The sequence below is a fragment of the Larimichthys crocea genome, chromosome VIII, assembly GCF_000972845.2.
Source record: "Larimichthys crocea isolate SSNF chromosome VIII, L_crocea_2.0, whole genome shotgun sequence".
Lineage (NCBI taxonomy): Eukaryota > Metazoa > Chordata > Actinopteri > Sciaenidae > Larimichthys > Larimichthys crocea.
In genome coordinates, this window is record NC_040018.1 from 26,419,768 (window position 1) to 26,441,734 (window position 21,967).

General features: G+C 40.3%; 1 protein-coding gene across 4 annotated transcripts in view; it reads left to right on the forward strand.

The window, feature by feature from the left end:
• pcdh17 (protocadherin 17) overlaps nucleotides 1-21,967 on the forward strand; it is a 55,427-nt gene that overhangs the window by 19,431 nt on the left and 14,029 nt on the right. For 2 of the 4 annotated variants that reach the window (XM_019262354.2, XM_010740101.3), the window contains exons 3-4: nucleotides 3,394-3,452; nucleotides 3,907-4,079. In XM_019262354.2, coding sequence (XP_019117899.1) covers nucleotides 3,394-3,452; nucleotides 3,907-4,079 — 232 coding nt within the window. The remainder of the gene's footprint in view (nucleotides 1-3,393; nucleotides 3,453-3,906; nucleotides 4,080-21,967) is intronic. The other 2 variants (XM_027281465.1, XM_019262353.2) reach the window with 1 other exon arrangement.

Below are 21,967 nucleotides of genomic sequence, written 5' to 3' on the forward strand. Positions count from 1 at the left end.
GGTTATGGTGGATTTGGAACCGCTCACACCTTCTGACACGAAGAAGCACATGCACTCCCACGCGTACACGCCGAGAGAGTACTATGTGTGTTTTTGGAAGACAGTAAAGGACAAATGCATGTATCATACCTAGAAGGGTAGGTAGAGGGAGGGGGTGCACACTCGTTCTTGTGAATAAAACAGAGCTGTCCAATGATGTGTGAAAGAGAAGCTACAATTCGTCCTCTTTCACCACCGTTACCTCAGATATCAAAGACACATTCACACACAGGTAGATACACACAAACAGTGGCATCGAGATGAACACTGCCCCACAATGCACCAACAAGCCCTGAGAGAAGAATAGCACTCCAATATGCTCATCCCATTTGTCTCAATTGGCCTGCTGTCTGCTCGGTCAGTCTTAGGGTCTCAATGGGAATACAGAATAGAGTGCAGCTTTTTACACTTACTCAGCCTCACTGTGCTTAGTATGTCTCTGACCTTTGTGGCCTTGCTGCATGAACTACATACAACACAAAATTTAGTGGAATTCAACAGCATGCTATTTCAATTCATATCCATGCTACCAACAAAACTAATCTCTGCTGATATCTGCACAAAGTGCGCTGACCCATAGCTGCTTGGATTCATTGTGTATTGAATAGGTTAAATGCTTCTCTGAACCTTTAAGGTCAAAGACTCATATTTTAGGTCAATAAGCAAGTCAGATTTGGAGACCTTTTTAAAGGCAAAATATAAAGATGCCACAGTGTGAATCAATTCAATTCATAATAGGCCAGTTTTGTTGTTGTTGTTGTTTTTTCAAAGATAATTTTTTGCCTTTGTTTAGCTTTTTTTGATAGACAGTTGAAGAGTGACAGGAATGTGGGGAGAGAGAGAGATTGGGAATGACATGCGGGAAAGAGGTTGGATTCAAACTCTGGGCAGCAAAGACTGATCCTTTGTACATGGGGCGGATACTCTACCAACTGAGCTAAACAACACACCATAGTAGGCCAGTTTAGTTCAGCTCAATTCGGTTCCCTTTAGTTCAATTCAGTTTATATGAAGAACTCCCACGAGAGGAAATTCAAAGGCAAGAAGTGTGGGCATGCAAAATGAAATACTCAATGATACTTGCGATGCTAAATGAATTTATGTACTGTATAATACAGTGCCTAATAATGCTAATAAAACTACTGGACATCTAGCCAGTATGTATCGTTCCCACTCAAATTATCATGTATTCATTGTGGGCACTGACTGGCTAAGTACAAAGCAGCCCATACTGGCTTTTATCGATTCATTAATTGGAAAGTGGCCCATTGTAGTGAAAGGGCTGGGCAGCATGGACAGACAGGAAGAGATGGAGGCTTAAGATCAGCCTGGACTCTAATTGGCAGGAAAGAGGTTTCTATGAAGTGGCGTAATGCGCTTTTTATTGGCTTGTAAGGAGGGTAGGACGTGGAGGGATGTAGAGCACATGCTACTTTAAGTGTGACAAGAAAATAAAACTACGCCATGGGCACCATGGTATAGGATTTAGGGGTGTATTCACAAAAGCAATGTAAGATATTCCACATATACTAAATATAATTTAGGTATTTGTTCTATCGACGCAGGTGCAGAAAGTAAATTAAACCCTATAGCAGTCACTGGAAAACCTTTCCTTGTTAATGTCCTTTCATCCCGATCAGATTGAATGCCAACAGAGCTGAGTTGATTGAAAAGTATGTCCAAGGACAAGTCTGTGGTCATAAAAAGTACAGAAGGTGCACATCAATATAAAGACTTCCATCTCCCCTTTTTTGAAAAACTCACGCTGTTATCATTTCAATGCCAAAGTATTTCAAACACTCATTCTTCTCTTACTCCATAGTCAGATTCCGGCCTTTGATATATTCTGTGGGCGTTTTCTTTTAATCTTGGCGAAGGCTGAGGTGGAATGGAGTGTTTAGGTAGAGATAAAGGTGCTGGCAAAAGCATGGAAGGTCAAAGTACTGAGGTGGCCTGTCTGACCTTCACACACCCTTTTTCATACTGAGCCACCGCAGAGCATGGATGACATTGAAATACTCTATCGACTGTGAGTCAAGCTGTGCATGTGAAAAAGCCTGGCACAAGGAGACATTACTCACCAAACATGACATTTTACTGCTATCAATTCAAGGCAGAGAGTTGTGCACTATAGTGTACTTATTATTTATTATACACTTATTTGTGTTACTGGGATGAATACTACTACAACAGTATGAGAGCTATTTCTCTTGTAGGGATTTGTTTCCACTCATACTACCTCTACACAACAGGGACTTTGAGATAGTCCAATAATAATTTTAACAAAGTATAAGCACATTCATTTCCGTCTTCTCGAATTCTGCGTGGCTTAGAGTGAAGTATATACATGTGATTGCCTTTGCATTTGTTGTTTTCATTATTAGTAAAAAAATGACAGGTGCTCCTGTAAATGCCAGATAGAAACTTGGCTCTTTGTGACCTTTTATCTGAACTGACATGATTAAAAACCTCATATACCGTACTCTGATATAATTAACGAGAGAGAGAGAGACAAACTGGGAGAGAGGCAGAGTATTTTCCAGTGCCAACGTGATTGATCCGGTCTGTAATGCACTGCTGCGCACAGTGCTGAGTGTTTGTGCAGTTTATGCATTATAGGGTTTGTCAGTATTCCAATATGCTTCTGTATTTTGTCAAACTATACTGTCTATACTATAAATACTGACAAATATATATATATATATTTGTTTGTATATGCACGCACAACAGTGTATGTGTGTCTTTTTTTTGTGTGTCTTTTTTCCTATCGATCTTCATAGCATGAAACCCCCTGTGTATGATCCGGTAGCCCCATATCAAATAAACACCAGATGGTTCAACACATACAAGCCCCGGTTCCTCACAAACAATTTCTCATGTTCTGAAGGAGAAAAAAAAAAAAAAAGTGTTGAGGCTCAGAGAGCCAACAGTTTCTCACATAAATGTTGTTAAAGGAAATAGCAAATTGCATTTTAATTTCAGCACAAGCAGTGCTGTAATTTGGTTACTTTATGTTTAGCTAATGCTTCAACACAGTTACTGCAAAGTTTTCTATGCTCATCAAGACTATTGTCCTAACAGTTATTGATTATATTGTGTTTGCCAGCTTTGATGTTCAGCTGTGCGGTTCACTCTGTAATGGCTAATTAGCCTGTTTTATGTGGTTAATGAAATGCTCCAACCTAAACGATATAAAGCTCACATCCTTTATAGCTATTTTGTTCGTCCCTCCTCTGTCCTCTACCTCATTTTTTCTGCATAATTAATCATATGTCACTAGGAGATGTTTCACAGCAGGACTCTGTAGAGCCCAATACATACTTTTTTTTTTTTTTGTCTCTCTCTTCTCCACAGACGGACAACTTCCCCACTGAGCCTAATTATATGGGTAGCAGACAACAGTTTGTTCAAAGGTAAGAGTTGGGATCTATAACCATCACTACAGTTCAGACCTTTGTTTTCTTTTCTCCAATAGTCCCAACACTGTGTTTTAAAGTCAGTAACTAAACTGGCAATGAATTGTACTGAGTCATAGAAGGGAGAGGGAGGGCATGTACATTTAATTAGGTTTGAAAGTGGTCACTAACAGTGTTGTCTATAATACATCAAGACATACATTGTTTTATCTGTTTTATTTTAGCAGACAGTTTGCTGGTGCAGTATTTTTGGAAGCATTTTATTACATCCAAAATCCTATTGTTAGGATTTTTTTCTTGTTTTGTTTAATCATTCAGGGGCACTCATCAATTTTTCATTCTGTCTGTAACCTTCCACCAAGGATGAAAAAAAGAAAAGAAAATGAATTGTCAAATTCTCAGTCATACACTGTAGACTAATACCGTTTTTTGTTTTTTGTTTGTTGTCTAGTAGTTCAACATTTAAAGACCCCGAACGGGCAAGCCTCAGAGACAGTGGTCATGGTGACAGCGACCAGGCTGACAGCGACCAAGACACCAACAAGGGCTCCTGTTGTGATATGTCTGCAAAAGAAGCCCTCAAGTTGAAGGCGACAGGCGTCAAACCACCACCACTGGAGCAAGGTGAGCCCTCATTGACAAATTAGACTGCACAAGACATGAAAGCTGCCGCGCAAGCCAAACACACTTGAACCAAATGACTATCAGTACGTTTTCTGCGCTGCAGTTATTTGGATTAACGATTGAGCTCCTGACTTGCCTGAACGCTCACAATCTGAACTTCTACTTGGCTACTTTATTCTCCCACTACTTTGTTCTCAGCACTTTTCTCATTTAACGTGTGTGTGGTGTGTGTATGTCTGTGTGTATCCGAGGGTGTGAGGGAGTGTGCATTCTATACACGTCCTCAGTTTATCAAAGCAGACAAGCCCATTATGTTTTTATAAGCCCAACTACTTCAGCCTCTCCATTTAGTCCCCCTTTCCTGAGCACCCGTCTCTGAAACTTTGATAATGGAACATGGAAAATGACTTAGTGAGCGGCAGGCGATGTAGCTTCGTAGTGTGGTGATTAAATATGAATAATTATTCTAAGCGCTGTGGGTCGGGCAGATTACACATGACATGTGTAGAACAATAACTCCCCAGATATGAGTTGTTGCCATCCTCCTCTCCCCAGCCCCTGGATGGTGCCGGGTCATGGGAGGCAAGAAACCAAGATTATATGTAGGTATAGAGAGAAGTAATGGGACAGGAGGTATAGTATGGTACATTTCTCACTATAGCTTCAACCAGTCATGTATCTCGGTGTGGGCAATTGCCTGCTTGGAAAAATAGATATTCCCACAGAAATACAAATTCAGTAAAGTCTCTGTACCAACAAGTATGCATCTCACTGACTGGATCCAGAACTACACTGCTGTATACTGAACATGGATCCTCTGTAATAGTGCTATTAATCCAGTGAACAGAGGGAACAGAAGGGCTGTTTTACTCCTTGCGGAAGGACAATGACAATTTGTGCAACACTCTGTGCTGCAATATGCACGTCTGACTAGATAGCATTTTTTTTTTTCCTTTTCATTGGTTTTTTGAATGAAAAAAAAGCCACACATGTTGGCAAGAGAAATTGGCCAATTAAAAGGCTCCATATGTTTCTCATTTTGAAAATGTTCCCATTTAATTGTCCGTGAGGGACTGAAAGAATCACATTTATACACAGAGAACACATGACAAAGGGAGCTAAGAGTGTGTTGGCCAGTAGTCAGTCTGTAAAAAACACAACATTGTTTATGTGTACTGGTACCACCTGATAGTGCCAAACTCAGCCTGTCCATCCACCTTTCTGTGTGTCGCCTTCGATCAGTATGCTTTTGATGGTTTCCCTTTGACGGAACAAGGGATTGCACACAGACAGTCACAAACACACACACACACACACACACACACAAGCCCGGCTGGTGCTAGAACGTGAAAGGCTGTAACCTGCCTTTGCCTGTGTCTCACTCATTGTTGCCCTCCCACTTACTCACACCCTCCACTGTGTTTTCACCTCGGCTCTGCGACTTTTGTTCCACTTCTCCACCTCTCCTTGTTTGGGGAAATCGATTGATGTGAGATTAGACAGTTAACTGGCTGCAGCTGGCTGTGTTTAGCCAATAACATGTGGGCTTAGCTAAGCTGTGGGGGAGGGCAGAGGCAGGAGGCCAAGGCATTGTGCAAAAACAGTGATGATGAGTGAGGGATGGTGAACATCACTCTGGCTGTGTTCCAGTGCATCTTTATTAAGGGGTTTAAAAGCAGCAAATAATGCTTCACTATCCATATTTACACGAGAAATCAATATTATTTTCTACATGATCTCCTGTCTTTTAAATTACCATATCATCTGCTTAGAAAGGATTGTTTTTTATAGTTTATGCTCTCCAGCTGTTTGGGATGCATTACAAGATGGTCACCTTGTGCCTGGTAAGCTGTCTTAAGCAGACCCACTCGTGTACATGAAATGTATTAGAGTCATTTTATTCCTAATTAATGAGCCTTAGTAAAAAGTGGACTGAAACATGAGCTATTGAAGTAAATACGATCTAATGCACTGCTCTGCATTCAGGTATTGCTTCCTGTGGTTTAAATATAGCCCCCTGTGCGCACACACATGAAAGCACACAGGTACTATATGTCTATTATCAGATGGAGGAAAAAAGGGAGCTTGTCATTGGTCACTGTCTCTGGGGTCGTTTTCCTGCAGGCTTATTTTCTTCACATCTCAGCACTTAGCATCTACTTCATAGGTCTCTCTCTATCCCCCCGTCCAACCCTCCTTCATCCCATCTTAAGTCCTCTGTTTCTCTCTAAGCATAGCCCTCCCAATTACTCTCTGTAGCTCTCTGCTTGCCTGCCAGGACACTGCGGCCTCATTCACTGGCTCAGTATAAACAGAACTACAAGTGCACAAAGCATGTAGTTCAAGTCCCAATCAATCCCCTATTTCAGTTCTTAGCCTTTATAGTCACTAGGTTGTATCCTACAGTGTATACACAATTGTCTCTCTCTCCTTTTTGTTTCAAATTTTCCCATCATTTCTTTTTCCTATTATACCTCATTTCCTCCCAATTTTACTATTTATGTGCTCTTCTGGCAACAAGCATTGGTAGAGCAAACAAAAAACTCCCCCATTTCCATGCTTGTAATTCATCTTCTTCTCTGATGTTCCCTGCGTTTTCCTTCCAGACAACATAATCTTGGCATCTTCGCACCAGGGACCAGTCTGAAATTGATTAATTAGCCCTGCAAAATTGGTAGCAATGTATTAATTAAGCTTAAGTATATCAAATGCATTTTTTTTGCCAGTTTTAAACGGCGATTAATTGATGCTCCAAAGCGTCTGCAGCAGACGTTGATACGGGCTTGTCTGGCTCCGGCAGAGTGGCTGGCAGCACATCGCTCGCCTCTGTGGAGATGACTGCCATAGTCGCTATCACGAACAGACAGGCGGCAGTGGTGTAGGGAGATGTTACCCACTGATAGGGCTGTCCGAGGAAATGGAGAGAGAGGGATGATGGAAGAGGAGGCGGAGGAGCATGGAGGGACACGGTTTGACAGGGATACTGTTTGACTGTACCAGCTGACCTATCCTAATTAGCTGTGATTGGAGTGTGATAATCAAGCTGCCTCCTGCCTTGTTTTAAAAGGGAGGCATGAGTGGGGCAGAGGAGGAGGAGGGAGGGTGGAGGAGAATGTGATACTACAAGGGCAGCGTGGATACAGTGAGGAGAGACAGCATGAGATGTGTTCCTATGACAGCGCAGTAAAAGGCGATGAAATTGACTTTTCCCTGTTATTTGTGGCTAGGTGATAGAAATCCCCACCCCCACATCATCCCTCAACTTGTGAATAGCTTAAATAAGGGAAATGTCATGCTTTGTCAATTGCTCACACATCTGCAAACTCCTGGCACATACACGGCCATACAGTGGTATAAATGCACACATGCACTTTCCTGCATACACAAATACATGATCGCGTTGGCAGTACAGTATATGTAATTATTATTCACCAAGCCCTGTATTTATATGTTGCTTGTTTTCTCTATATTAACTTATTTATTGTGCTGAGAACATCTGTGAGTCCCCACATGCATGCATGTTATCTACATATTTCTCTCTCTGTCTGATAGCACAGTGTCTTAAAAGCAGATTTGAGTGAACAGTACAGTTTTTACACAATATCAAAAGCCTAGTAAAGAAACTGAAAGAAATATGTGTCTTGGTAGAGCATTTCAGTGTTTTCTAGTTATTCCTTGAGTTGGGTTGAGTTGCCATTTTAGCCTCTTGGTGTAGGAGAATATTGCCATCCTTTATCCTACAATAAGGTGCCATGTCAAATATGGAAGTCCTGTTGACATAGAGACATCACAGGATATCTTACTGTAACTACATTCATATAACATGGCTGTTTATTCCTTTGGGTATAGGGCTAATGAATTTCACTTCTCTTATTATTCTTATCATTAGAATTTTCAATTAAACATGTTAGCCAAAACAACAAGAATAATATATATTTAAAAGTGTGATCTTCATTGTAACACTTCCAAACAATAGGAGGGTGTGACAATTATTCATCTGTAAAATCCTGAGAAAGTGCGTCTTTATGAGTTGTTTTGTTGAATAATGGGTTTTCTCCACCACTTCACACTGAGACCAAACAAATATGAAAAATATTCAGACCTTAATCCATCTTAAATATTCACTCATCTTTCCTTGTGGCAGTCTTAATCGTAAGACTCTAGCATTATGGTACTTTTCCAAAGAGTTTCAGCTCACTTCAATCTCTTTCTTTTCTCTTCTTTCTTTATTTTTTTTAATCTTTTTTTTCTTTGCAGCAATTAATTTTGAATCATGAACCTCTGATTAAAAAAAAAAACGCAATTCAAAAATTAATTGACTGGTCAGAAGTCAGATCAGATGCCCTTTTCACACTAGTAGCCATGGCAACCTCTATCCTGCTCACTCTGGCCTTCAATAAACCTTTGTCTGAGTGTTGGAAAAGGGCATTCCATTCAACATCATTCATATTTCATGTACAGATAAATACAGACATGTTTTTCATGAGCTTGGCAGATACATATTACATCTGCAATTTGAATGTTTCTGAATTTGTATTCAAAATGCAACACATTCAACCTGCTATGGTGGTATATTATTGACATGTAGTGTAGCCCACATCTTCTTTATTAGAAATGGTACATTTAAAATTGTACCTTGATAGGCAAGATTGTATCATTTAGTTTAATTTAATTCATTTAGTCAATTTGTTATTTCTAAAGATACTTAACTTAAACACAACTATCACTGTTTTTGCAGATGTTTTTTTAAGTGTTTATCACAGTCTTTGGGTTAAGTTTGTATCTTTAAGTTTCTTTTAGGCATTAAATAAAGTGGACAGTATAAAGTTTTCAAATGAAACAAGAGAGAGGCAGAAAGAAGAAGAGAATCACCCAGTTAAGACACAGAAACCAAATGAACAAAGCAACACAAAATCTGGCTGCTGAAAGGCAGACGCACTTCTTCTGAAACATTTCCAGTCGGCGTCGGATCCAAAGTGAAGATTTGATGGAGCCACGACACAGCCACAGTGTGTTTCAATCATTTCTTATGAACTGGGAAACTGACTTTTAGACATTTATTCATCAGTTACTGAAGTTACAAGGGTTTAAAAGGGCTGGCAAAGTTCCCTTTTCTCATTACCATTAATAGATTCGTCTTACCTCTGACTTTCGTATACAGTAAATGTGATATTGTAATATATACTATTCATATACTTTCCGTGCCCTTTAGTAATCAAGAGGCTTTATTGCAATAATGCAAAGGGGGCATTGTTAATATATGATTGTTCACACCATCAAGCAATTGTTCCGCAGGTTAATGGACAAACATCTGCTAAGAGAGGAACGTCATTTGTGAGCATTGTAATTAGTTAGTTTACAAACATTACTCTGAACAGGTAGCATATGGATGAGTGATGGTTTCATGTGATGCCATCACATCTGTCTGTTTTAAACATGATTAATTGAGGCTATCAGAGTGCGTTTAGACCCGTTGTTCCAGTAGAGCCATGTGCGTGCATCATTCCAGTGAACTCTCATAGCAACATGAGCAGGACTTGATGTCCTCTTTGCCTAACAGATGACTGACTGCATGTCATTCATCAGGAATCATTAACCTGAAATTTAGGCTCATTTTTCAGCTTCACATTCTGGATTATGTGTGAGAAGATACTCCATAAAGAGTAAGAGATCTAAGAATCCATCTAAAAGCGTGACCGGGGGGGGGGGAGGGGGGTGTAGATTAGAAAAACATCATAGAGCAACAACTGCAAACGGCAGCCAGATGCTCATGTTTCTTCGTGCTGTTTGTGCAAGTCGTTGGACAGAGAGGATTTGTCTCAGAGCCTTTCATCTTGTCCTGCTCCTCATCTTCTCAGCTCTCCATAGCCTGTCCCTGGCTGGGCTGATAGCCTGATTCATGGCAACATCACCAGCTACTTTCCTGGTGTGGAAAATGAGAACCATCACCAATCTGGGCATCACTCAAAGTCAAATAAGATTTGTGAGTGTTTGTGTGTGTGTGTGCGTGTGCGTGTGCGTGTGTGTGTGTGTGTGCGCCCATACACATGTGCCAGATCGTGTGTTCACCCCATTCTCAGAGGATGTGGCGGTATTGCACAGCAGTGAGACGATTTGCGGCTAAGCTAGTGGAATCCTGTGGAAAGCCTAAAATCTTGTGGGGTGAAGGGAGGGGAATATATCACAGTCTTAGGATTTCTTCTTTCTCATTATGGAAGATTTGAAGGGATTAGTCTATTTTTTTTAATACATGCAGTTAAATTCCATTGTTATGATTGAGGTTGATGATGGGTAATGTCCATTCTTGTGTCCTTTCTCCTGTGTCATATTTGGCTGGGCTGTCCACGAGAGGTGAGATTTCCACCTCTAAACCTCAGCCTGCCTGCACGGCAGCTCAAGCCTATCTTAAGCACTGTGGCACCACAGCGTTGGAGAGAAGTGATGAATATCTCAGACTCTTACCACTTGGGATATTCTTCACCCTGGAAGCTGCAGTGAATAATTATGGCATGTTTATGGAAGCAATGAGTAAAAATATGTCTTATTTCACTCCAAGTACCATTATGACCTGTTAGAGCATATTTGGACTTCTCATCTTTAAAAAAAAAAAAAAAAAGTCTGCGTTTGATCCCATAGAGAGTGCTTTTCTCTTGCACCTTCCAATAAGAGCAACTGGCCTTAAAAGCTTATGGTTGCCCAGCCCTCTCGACTCACACCGCTCTGTAATGAGAACATTACAGGGTATTAATCCAAGTGTATGCTGACTCTTATTAGACATTGAAAAAACACACAAAGCCATTAAATGCTGTGGAAATGTTATTTAAGACTCATTAAAAAAATGTACGTGCACTGAGTCTGAGGATTAGTCCAGAGTCATGAGATTTAAAGTTAATTACTCTTCATTCATATTGTTAAAGTTTCATCCATTGCCAGGTCCAGTAAAAACCTCAGTGATATTATTATTTTTGTGTTTTGAGCACGTCTTACTGGGCTGTCTGGAAAATATTACGTCGACATTAACTATGCTGAGCTCTAGGTCTGGAGCAGAAGATGTTTTTGACAATGAAGCCTCACCTGCAGCTGAATTTGAATTTGTTTGTTTTATTGCCTCATTTGTGTGTAATAGAATTCAAAAAGTGAGGCCAGGCGGTTTGATTAGTTTGCATATTTCATGTTGACACTTTATACATGCACACAGATCTTGCTTGCTGTAAACACACTAGTAACCTACATCATCATCTGGTGTGTGTTTTCACACTGGTGAGAGAGGATAAAAACCCCACCTTGCCAAACCTGTTCTACCACACACACACATCAGCTATATATTCCCTCACAACAGTAGCAAGAGAGACAGTATTTATCACCTCTGTCATCGTGACAGAAATGTTTCTGCTCCCAGTTGTTCTCTAATCACATGAGCACCAACCCTTTAGATGCGGTGTCTGTGTTATAAATGAAATGAAATTAACATTGTGTTGCTGACATGGCAGTGCAGCCTACATTTTTTGTTTTTGTTTTCCTCGAGGCATCAACCTCTAATTAAAAAGCTTAGTTAAATTTGTGATAACAGCACACACAATTAGGATGTTATCATATCAACTTTTGATGTAAAGATAGAAGCTCTAGCATGGGATTCAGAGAGTGATTTTTTATTTTTTATTTTTTTTCAGTTTATGGGTGGTACCAAGTGTGCTTTTTTCCTTAGAAAAACTGTCAGTGCTTTGCAGCCCTGTGATGGTGTTCGAGTTAACCAAACGTAAATAACTCTTATAAGCAACCCAAGGTTGATAGTAAAGGGTTGAGTGGATGTGTTTTCGAACATACTGTTGTACATTCGCCATGTCCTTGCATGCGTTTATTGGCTGCATCAAGAAAATCACTGTGGGCACTATAAGTTGTGGGCTATGAAATGACCTTTTTTTCTTTCTCAACAATGGAAGGGTTAAACGGAGGATAGAAGTTAGTTTGTTGTCACAGCACCTCTTTAAGAGTATGTGTGACAGAGCAGCAGAAGAGCTGTTCCAGTATCTGCTCTCAGTGGGTGAAACATGTTGTCCAGCACAGCGGTAGGGAGGATACTACAGAGCAGATTATAATGATACAGAACATCGTCACTTCCTGGACCAGAGCCACTCCACAGCCATCTGTCCTCTGTCCATGGACAGCAGGCCACTGGTGAATTTGTATGTGTATTTAAGTGTGTGTGTTGGGTGTAATTCTAGACATTAACCACATTCTTTTACATATGCTTTGATAGCCTCTTTTACCCCCCACCCCTGTTGTTTTAGAGTCATATACATTAAAATTCTCATCTCTTTCAGCACTGCTTTACGTGGCTTTAAATATGCATTGCTTTCAAATTCAATGATTGTTTAAGCAGTTCATCAAGTAAAAGTACCAAACAGTTGCTGCTTGTCAAATCTGCTTGCTTTACGTTTTTTTCAAATCGTTACACATTAAATAGAAATAAGACTAAATTAGTTGGTTAATTGGTATTTGTCATTACTTGCAATGCTTTGCAGACAAACCAATGAATTAATGATAATGATGATGTTTAGATTAGTAGTTTGTAGTTGCCTCTTTACTGTCTTTGTAGATTCGTGTCCTCTTGAAGCAGTCAAAGCAGTGCTGCTATTCGCGTTTTTGTCTCTTGAGTTGGATTTCTGTAAGACCACAAGAAACTAATCCTCCAAGACTCCATGACATGAAATGAATGAAACATTACGAACACTACAGATAATGACATGCAACTATTTGGGGTTTAGTTTTTTTTTGTTCTGTGGTTTAAATAAAGATTAAGGCTCTGTGAATTGTGCTTGTATGACTGTATTTTACATGCTCTTGTTTGAAGTAAAATGGTTTAATGGTAAAAGTGGAACTGCACATGAAGTGCTACAACAAGTATTCTCCATGCAGACATTCATGTTTTCCTCCAGCCTAACTTTGTCTGAAATATTCAAATCAAGCACATATAACATTTTTATGATGAACAGACAGATGGGAGACTTTTCAACAGTCATGCGTTTCATATGACAAATTCACACCTGTAGCCCTTTCTCACAGTTAGAGGAGTTAATTTTCTCATCAGCTGGTAACAATATTGTGGGAGGTGAAATCACGGGTGGCACAGATCTTTTTCTCACACAACTTTGTCTCTGATCTCAGCAGAGGCCTATCACTTGCAAATCCACTGCTCGTTTAATGAATTCTTGTCTCCTGTCTGTGTGAGTGTGTTATCTGTGCATTTTACTGCCCTTTTCCAATACCAGTTACTTTGAATTAGCAAATGGCTCACAAATTGCCATGCTTTACATATTTGTGTAATTCGGTAGCTGCGTAGCATTCTCCAGTTTGTAGTTATATTAATATATTTTTGTTTGGATTTTGTTGGACAGACAAAATCAGCTAAGGCTTGGATCACACAATGCACACAATGTTTGAATTAAAAATTGCCCAGTAGTGCTATATTGGATGCAGCAACAATATTAATTACAAAAAACACCAAGTGACAGATTGATCAATTCAATGCAGGCGGCTACAAACTGGGGAAATTGTTCAGCTTGGTTAAGTGGAAATAAAATGCCTGGAAAAAATTTCCCAAGACAGTGAATTCAACACAACTTCCACCGAATCAGTAAGATAGAAGTGAAGGTCCCCTTTTGTCCAGGCTGTTTCCTAGGCTGATGTGAATGAATATTTGTGGTGCCCCCGGGCATTGTTCCCCCCATGTTACACTGCATCAGGAACCAGAGAGATAAATGGGCATAGTCTGTCCAAGGCATCAGGACTTCTTCTCTGTTCACCCATAACTAGTAATGTCCTTTCATCCACTGCCTGCAGTGCTATAGATAATGGAGTGGTGAAAAAGAGGGAACGCTAAAACAAAGAGAGTGGATGTGGTTTATGCGATGACAGTGGATGGGATGATCAGAGATGTCAGAAAGGAAGAAAAATGGGACATGTGAAAGGATACATAGAGTAATAGTAAGTAGAGCTTAAAAGAAAGAAATGAATAGAAAAACATCTGCTGGATCAACATCAAAGAAATATGTACACCTTATGCAGATATTTAAATATTTAATTATTTGTTAAACTAACCTTTTCATGCCACATTAAATGTTTTCAATATGTTCAGTATATTCAATTATGATCAGTTAAAGTAACACGACTCTTACTATGTATGTATTGTTTTCATGTTCAACCAACCAAAGTAGGCCAATGAATTATGAAGGTTTGATATGTTTTGTTTCTCAGTTCTATAACAATTTCTAGAATCTGATTACTGAGCAAATGTTGTCGATTGGTCTTGTTAAATCTCACAACAATTTAATACTGACACTATTTAAAGCAAATATGGCAATAACCTAAAAGCACATCTCTTAAGAAATAGTTTGTATTTGGTCAAAGAACACTGTACAAAATTGATGTTGAACTCAAAGTAAAATCTAATAAATGCACTGTAATACACACTGTATGTACTTAACATGTCCATCTTGACATGTTTTCCAATAAAATCCAACATTTGATGAGACCATAATATAGTTCTTGAACCCACCCAAAAAAACACTGCAATTTTATATATATATATATATAAGGCAGTACAAAATCAGACGAGACAATATTACATCCACCAAATGCTTAGAGGAACAATAACACAAGTCTAAAAGAACATTGTAAATGTTAACGTTGCATAATTTAAACTGCTGCTCTCCTCTGCTGTCACCTGAAATGAAACACACTGACTGAGCTGTTTCTCTCTACTTTTACTAACTAAAAACTTGTCACGGGGGTGAAACAAAGCTAACACGTGTCACTTCTGAAGGTGAAACCTTGTGTAAGTCTGTTTCCGCTACAACAACATGTCATGAAACACATTTCATGAAACATTAATCTTAACCATTAACCTAGCTATTATGTTATTATGGGCTAATGATAGCGTGGCTAATGAATCATAGCTGACGTTTGCATTAACATTAACTAGCTCAAGTTGCATACTGGCAGATAAACTGGATCACATCTTAGTAAAAAATAATGCATATTAACATCTTGGTGGTTAACATATTGACCATGTTTGACTGAATGACCAATTTTTAACTAGGTTGATAAGGTTTAATTACCTCCACTATGTAGAAAGCTCTGGAGGTCCACAGCAAACCCTCTGATATGAGATGCAGTTTGTAATGGTTTTTCAGCCTAAATAAACTGTGTAGTATACACCCATCTACACTTTTTTTCAGTATACTGAAAAAGAGCCTTTCAATTCTGCATTGAAAGAATGAAAATCTGGAAAAAAAAAACAAAAAAAAAACAGAGCCGCTGTGAAGGAAGGAAGAAACCTGGCAACCAGTTGATAAGTGATCAGATGATGAGAAGAAAGAGCACATGGATGGATGGATGGATGGATGAAGAGGGACAGGACCGCAGGCGGGCTCCATGGGAGATTGGCTTAAGTAGCATGGTGCCTGGCTTCCTGCAGTCACTGAGCCACCGGTTCAAATTCAAAAGAAAAACCTGTCAAGGTAAACATATACCCTGCTAAGGCACACTTAAACCCAGTCACATGTGCACACACCTCGGCAGCATAAAGACTCTCATTAGGCCGTCCCCTACAGCGGAAAATGAATTTGCATTAAAGCTTTTGACCATAAATATTGTTTTTGTAGTATCCTGTTGTATGAATTGGGTGTTACTCGTGTCATTGTTCTATAGCGTTTTCAAACTGATTTTGATTGAGAGAGAGAATTGTGTGCGAGTGTGTCTTGGTGAGTGACGATGGCAACTGGGAGTGTTTTTCGCCGATAACCTCAGTTTGTTACTTTTTGATCCTGCTAAATTAAGATAAGGGGCTTGGTTAATTAAACTGTCACATGGCAATACCTTGAGGAATTGTGAGGCCAACACAGCTTTAATTGGGTGGCTGCAATTGTCCCTGCGCTGCCTCGCTTCCCTGGGAAGCAGCCCCACAGAGGGGGAAAAACACCCTCATAGCTACCGGCAAAGCATGGGAGAGTTGAAGGAAATGACAAGCTTGAAGATTTAAATAAAGAGGCGTGGGTGATTTTGAAAAAAAGAAAAAAGAAAAAAAACTGAAAACCCCTGTAAACCTAACTATAACTTAAGCCACTAAACACATTATATACCTTACATGTGGTGGATGTTAATACAATGGATCAATGGCAGGGTGAGAACTAGGTTAAACTTAAGTTTTAGTCGCTGCTTCAGTATGCATGAATGAGAGTTGTGTAATTTTTTGTACGTTGTCGTAATCTCTGCAGTGCATTTGTTGCAAATCTCCAAAGCCCCACGGACAGCGTCAGCAAGCTTAAGATGCATCTGTAATTACCAGCAGCCAATTAACAGCTGACCTCGCCATCCCACCTCAAACCACAACAAAGATCTATTATGGAGATTTAGCAAGCTTGCAGTGTAAACAACTAAGTGTGATGGATCTTCATACAGTGCTTATGGGTGTTTGCACGTCCTCTTTTGGTTTGCACACACTTCATTGAAATTCAGACCACGGTGAGGTAGATGGTTGGATGTGCTGCAGATGTGTAGGCAGTTTTTGTAACAGGTTTGAAAAAGAACAGCACTCAGTTGATCAGCCTATACACGTTACTACTACCCACTGCTTAGATTTACTCATATTTACAGTTTTCATTGTTGGAATTAGTTGTAGCAAGTCAAACACATTTATTAAAGTACCAGAGAGTGTAGCAATACATTATCTTGGCTGAATTTGATTACATTCTAGGTGAAATGCAGCACTGGTGCACATATATTTTTCAGAGGCACCCCACAATGCATCATATTAATTGAAATGTCTGCAGCTGTATTTGATATAGTTTGGAAAAAGTAAGCATTACTGAGATTATTATGGGATCTTAGAAATGTGAGGTGAGGTGCTGGAGGAAGGATCCTCGACAGCATAATGACTATTGTGTGCTGGTGTTTTGAAGAAAAAAAAAAAAAAAGTTGTCCAGCTGTCCCTGAAGGTGGTCGAAATCTGCCTTGATTAACAAGTGGGAAAATCTGGGTGATGGTCCCCGGTGCTGCCTCTCATCCCCTCCCAAGTGGGGATCAAAGAGGATGAAGTTTTGAGCCTAGGGATAATCTAGTTCCCTAGATTGTGATAATGCTGCTCAGGATGATCATGTGGATGAGAGCGGGTTTGGGTGTGCGCATGGCTGTGGGTTTGTGCATGTAGCCAACTTGTGTGCCTACGTGGTGGTGGTGCTCAAAAGAGAAGAGGCAGACAATAGCAGAGTGAGCCAGTGAAATTAGTACACACAGACTGACACAGACACTCTTGCTGTTGCTGTATCCAGGCAACCACATCAGAATTCAAGACATATCAAACAACAGGTGATTGCCACCATCTTCCTTTTTTGAGCTTTGAGCTGCTAAATTATGACCACTTCTAGCAGAATATGAGTTAATATCCAGCAATTTCAAGTGACAGTAAAAAATTGACAAATCCAACTGAAGCTTTTTTTTTTCCCCCCGCACATAATTGCAGTGTGAATTATAAGCAAAACATTTAAACGCAGGCAATTTCTTCCAAATAACCGTGTCATAGCTTTGTTTGTGTTCTTTGTGAATGTTTCTTTTCTTTGCGACTCACAAACAGTTTGTGAAATGACAGTGTGCTTAAGCTCTGCTGAATCTCATTTTAGTTTTAAGTTTCCCGTTGTTCCGCATGGTCTCTTCCCACCCTGATCCGTGTCTGGTGTTGGTGTCCAGCTGTTCCATCAGCACGACAAGTGGTTCAGGAAACTCCCTCATTGTTCACTGACCAATCGCAAACACACCAGAATGCTGTCAACGAGCATTTTCCACCCAGTGGTTTACATTTGCCTGCACCTGTGGTTTTAGCCCAGAGGGCAGGAGATGCAGGAGGGAGGGGTGGCAGAATGGGGAGAGGCTGGTCATTGGGGTGGAAAGGCAGCCAGGGTTGGGATTAGTCTGTCTTTCTGTCTGTCGAGATTAAACGAAACAGATTCATAGTTGAGTTTCCCCCCGTTTTGTCGTGTTTTCCTCAAAATGCATCAGAGGACAGCTGAGCCTTACCACCCAAATTTGCATCTTTGTAATTTGCATGAACTCATTGGACCTTGGAGGCAACTTACGGTTGTGTGTGCATGTATGCATGCAGGCATGTGTGTGTGTGTGTGCGCGCGCGTGTGTGTGGGCATGTGCGTCATAATTTGACAAGCAAAATAAAGAACTTGTCCAAACAATCCAATAGACATGACTGGAAAGAGCATGCGCTGCTTTTATGGAAATTGTGCACTCGAACCACCTGAGCAGTTCAAGCATTTGTTGCCCAAAATTTACTAGAATGTTTAAAAAATTAGACTCACTTCCTTCACTGACTTCCATCATGGTGTAACACGGTATCATGCTGCAGTAGAGAGTCGACTGTGGAGAACTAGAATATACTCTGCACTGCAGTGCTTTGCTTGCTAGCTTGGGTTGTGAATCTTATCAGGCGGGGTTGTGGTAGTGGATTTTGTGTATGTTTGTGTGTATGTGTATGTGTGTGTGCCTGCATGTGTGTGTCCAGGCCCCTCTGGAGTCCATTAATCCCAAATCTAACAGACTTACTGCAGAGGCAGCCTTTGATGTGTGCTGAATCCCTCTCTGGAATATTGGATGCTGCTTCTATAATATTCACTTCCTACTCTCTCATCAGGAGTACATTGTTTTGTCCCCACATCTCCACCCCCATCCCGGTGCCAGGATTGTTCAGCAGGACAGGTGGCTGGCCTGTTATGAGTTTGTTTACAATTCAGGTGTTTTTTCACCAGTTCTCTGATCTGTAATTTTACATCTTTGAGCTCTTTTAATCCCATTCTTATCTTGTCTAAGCCTTCTAATCTTTGACCCTAATCTTAAACCACCACATAGAATGAGGAAACATGGACTGAGAGGAGTTGTTTTTCTCACCTTCAGATTCAATGCATACATTTGTCAGGGAGAGCTGGGGTCCTCTTGCCTTTGGGTTTGCGTTCTCACGAGCCGAGTCTGAGAGGTACTTATTGCTATATATTTCTATTTATTTGCGTTTTATTGCGGTGGCCTGGATTTGAACCCGGCCTGTTTTTAAAGCCTCATGCTCATACCCCACCAGCCTCGGGAGTGAAACATATGGAAAGGCAAAAAAAACTATAAATTAGATAGTGCGATGGAAAACACATTTCTTTTTGAAACGATTATCCCCCCTGACGCGTAGACTAATAGACCGTTATTGCATTTCTGTCCGTTTCTTTTAATCTAATCATACATATAAACGGATGAGTGAGAGTGTTAGTCTGTGCGTATGTTTATCCACACAGAGAGACGCAAGCAACCAGTGTCTAGACTGGCAAACACCAATTTGACTGGGGCACGGAGGAACATCAATGCTAAAGCAATGTTGCTGAAACACTAGGCATGTTCCTCAGTCTTGCATGGAGAGGAGATTGGAGTGACAGACAGACGGCGGGAGGAGGAGGAGGAGGAGGTGCAGCAGAAATAGAGGAGAGGTTGGCAGAGCTCACTGTGGCTAATACATCCAAAGTGTGTCAGTTAGTTCTCTAAATGTGTTAGGCCCCAGGGCTGAGAAAGCCAACACCATCGACTCAACCTACCTCTCTCCACCTTTCCACTTAGCCTCTGTTCAACACTCGCCAATATCCTTAGGGGAGCTACACTGCTGTTCATTGGCACAATTGATCAAATGCCTACATGCTAAAGTGTACAGTTTTCTTATTGCACATATTAGTCTCATGAGTACATGTGCAGGAGGATGGATTTAAAGTGGTGTGCTGCTATGCGGCATGGCAAGTAGCTTTACAGGTGCTGTGTCTTTACACTTCTTTCCCTCTTTTGGTAGATGTATCACACTGTTTAGCATGCTAAGAGTGATCCCATTTCATTACAGTGGGTAATGAACTATTATTTGATCGTTAGATACTTCACACAGCATCGGTGTCAAAGAAAAAGTATTTTTAGGAACTTTACCATATATATATTCACTATTTATGACACTGTGCATTATTATGTTAGCCAGAAATCTGTCTCGGTATTGATTTTCCACGTCTATTTATCAAATTACATCCATATTTACATGTGATTTAGTACACTCTATGGAATTTCAATAAATGTAAATAATACACTCACAGTGAAAATGCCTGACTCTTTTTGCTCTGTCAGATCAGACTGTTTGAAACCATCTCACTGGTGTCATATCAGGTATGTGCTTAGAGTATTTTTACACAGCTGTTAGTTTAACTGAATTAATGAAAGGGATGTCTGCACAAAAGATCAACGCACAAGTGTCACAGCTTGTTCTCTAGGGAAATACTGAAGCTTTTTTGGTGGCACTATCACAGTCTGCAGAATTGAAGCTGAAAGATAACATTGCAAATCACTTTACAAATCATTTGCACATCTGGCTTTTCATCCAGCCATAGTCAGCACCAGCCAAGATCAATTCATTCTTATAGGTTCTGGCACCTTCTTGGATTGCATTAGGCTCCAAGTGTCAAGCCTCTCAACATGTTTTACCTACCAACCCTGTATTTTGCCACTAACGGGAAGGTATTGCTAGTAGCAATAGCTGTCAGATAAGCATATGGGTTACATAATGTTTCTTTTCTTCGTTTCTTTTTTTTTTGCACGATTTGATGACTGGCAATCACAACTTGCGTCAGAGCAGGAGATGCTGAAAATGAATCCGAATAAGAATCATACTTCAATAGTAAGGACAAAAGTACACTGCTGCTGCACACTGTATGTATTGTACAGTGATGGTTAGAGAGAGAGAGAGAGAGAGAGAGATTCAGAAGCACTTTCCATAATCCTACTAAAGCAGTACACATGGGAATGATTACTTGCACAAAGCCATGACACCCTGAGTTGTTCAGATCCCTTTGTTTAAAAGAGAGCCACACAAAACAGAGTGGCAGGCAGACAGAGAGTGAGTGAGAGATAATAAAAGAAAGTGATTTAATTCAGCAAATGTGACAGGATTGTATGATGTCTAGTGGATCTTGTTATTGTCTGGATTGTCTGAAGGAAGCTTCCACGATCGCTAAATGGATTTTATCCTTGTTGTTTTAGGCCAGTTGTCATGACAGGGGCCGCAGCACCTCATTTTAGGCACTGAATCCAGTTTAATCCAGTTTGGTTTAAATGTAAAAAAAAAATGTTGGCATGAAGCACTTCAAAAGATGACCCTCTGTGAATTAGCAACAAAAGGTTTCCCTTCATTCTTTCTTTAATAGGGTGTTTTAAACCTGTTTTCTCCTTGGATAGAAACAGGATTTCTGTAATGAGCTGGTGAGTCATAGATTTTCTCGGCTTAATTTTTTTTAATTCCCTGCCCCTCTCCCTTTTCTCTCTCTCTCTCTCTCTCTCTCTCTCTCTCTCTCTGTCTTTGACTTCCTCTCTTTCTCACTTCATTTCTTGCGCTCGCTGCCTCTCTAAATGGGCCAAGGCAACTTTCCTTACTGTCTATTGGGGGAAGGAAGTAGATTAAGGCTATTAACAGGCAGGAGGATGCTGATCAGCCTTTCTGGTCTCTGATCTCATGTCTGGTCCACACTGTGCTCTCTCTCCTAAGGCTCTTCACTTATAGGCACCATTCAGACATGATGTGTTTATTTGGTTGGTGTGTGTGTGTGTGTGTGTGTGTGTGTGTGTGTGTGTGTAGTGGTGGTGTAAGTGTTGTTTAGTTGAAACAGCCCATTTGATTCCCACAAATGTGCCCAAATACAATCTAAGGGTGTCACGCAGAGACCAAAGCAGCTAAAGAGAGTGCACTCTCGTTCATGTCTGCAAACAGTAAGTAGTGGTGAAGTAGAAATAAAAACATGTTGCGGCCATGCTGTGTCTGTTTATGT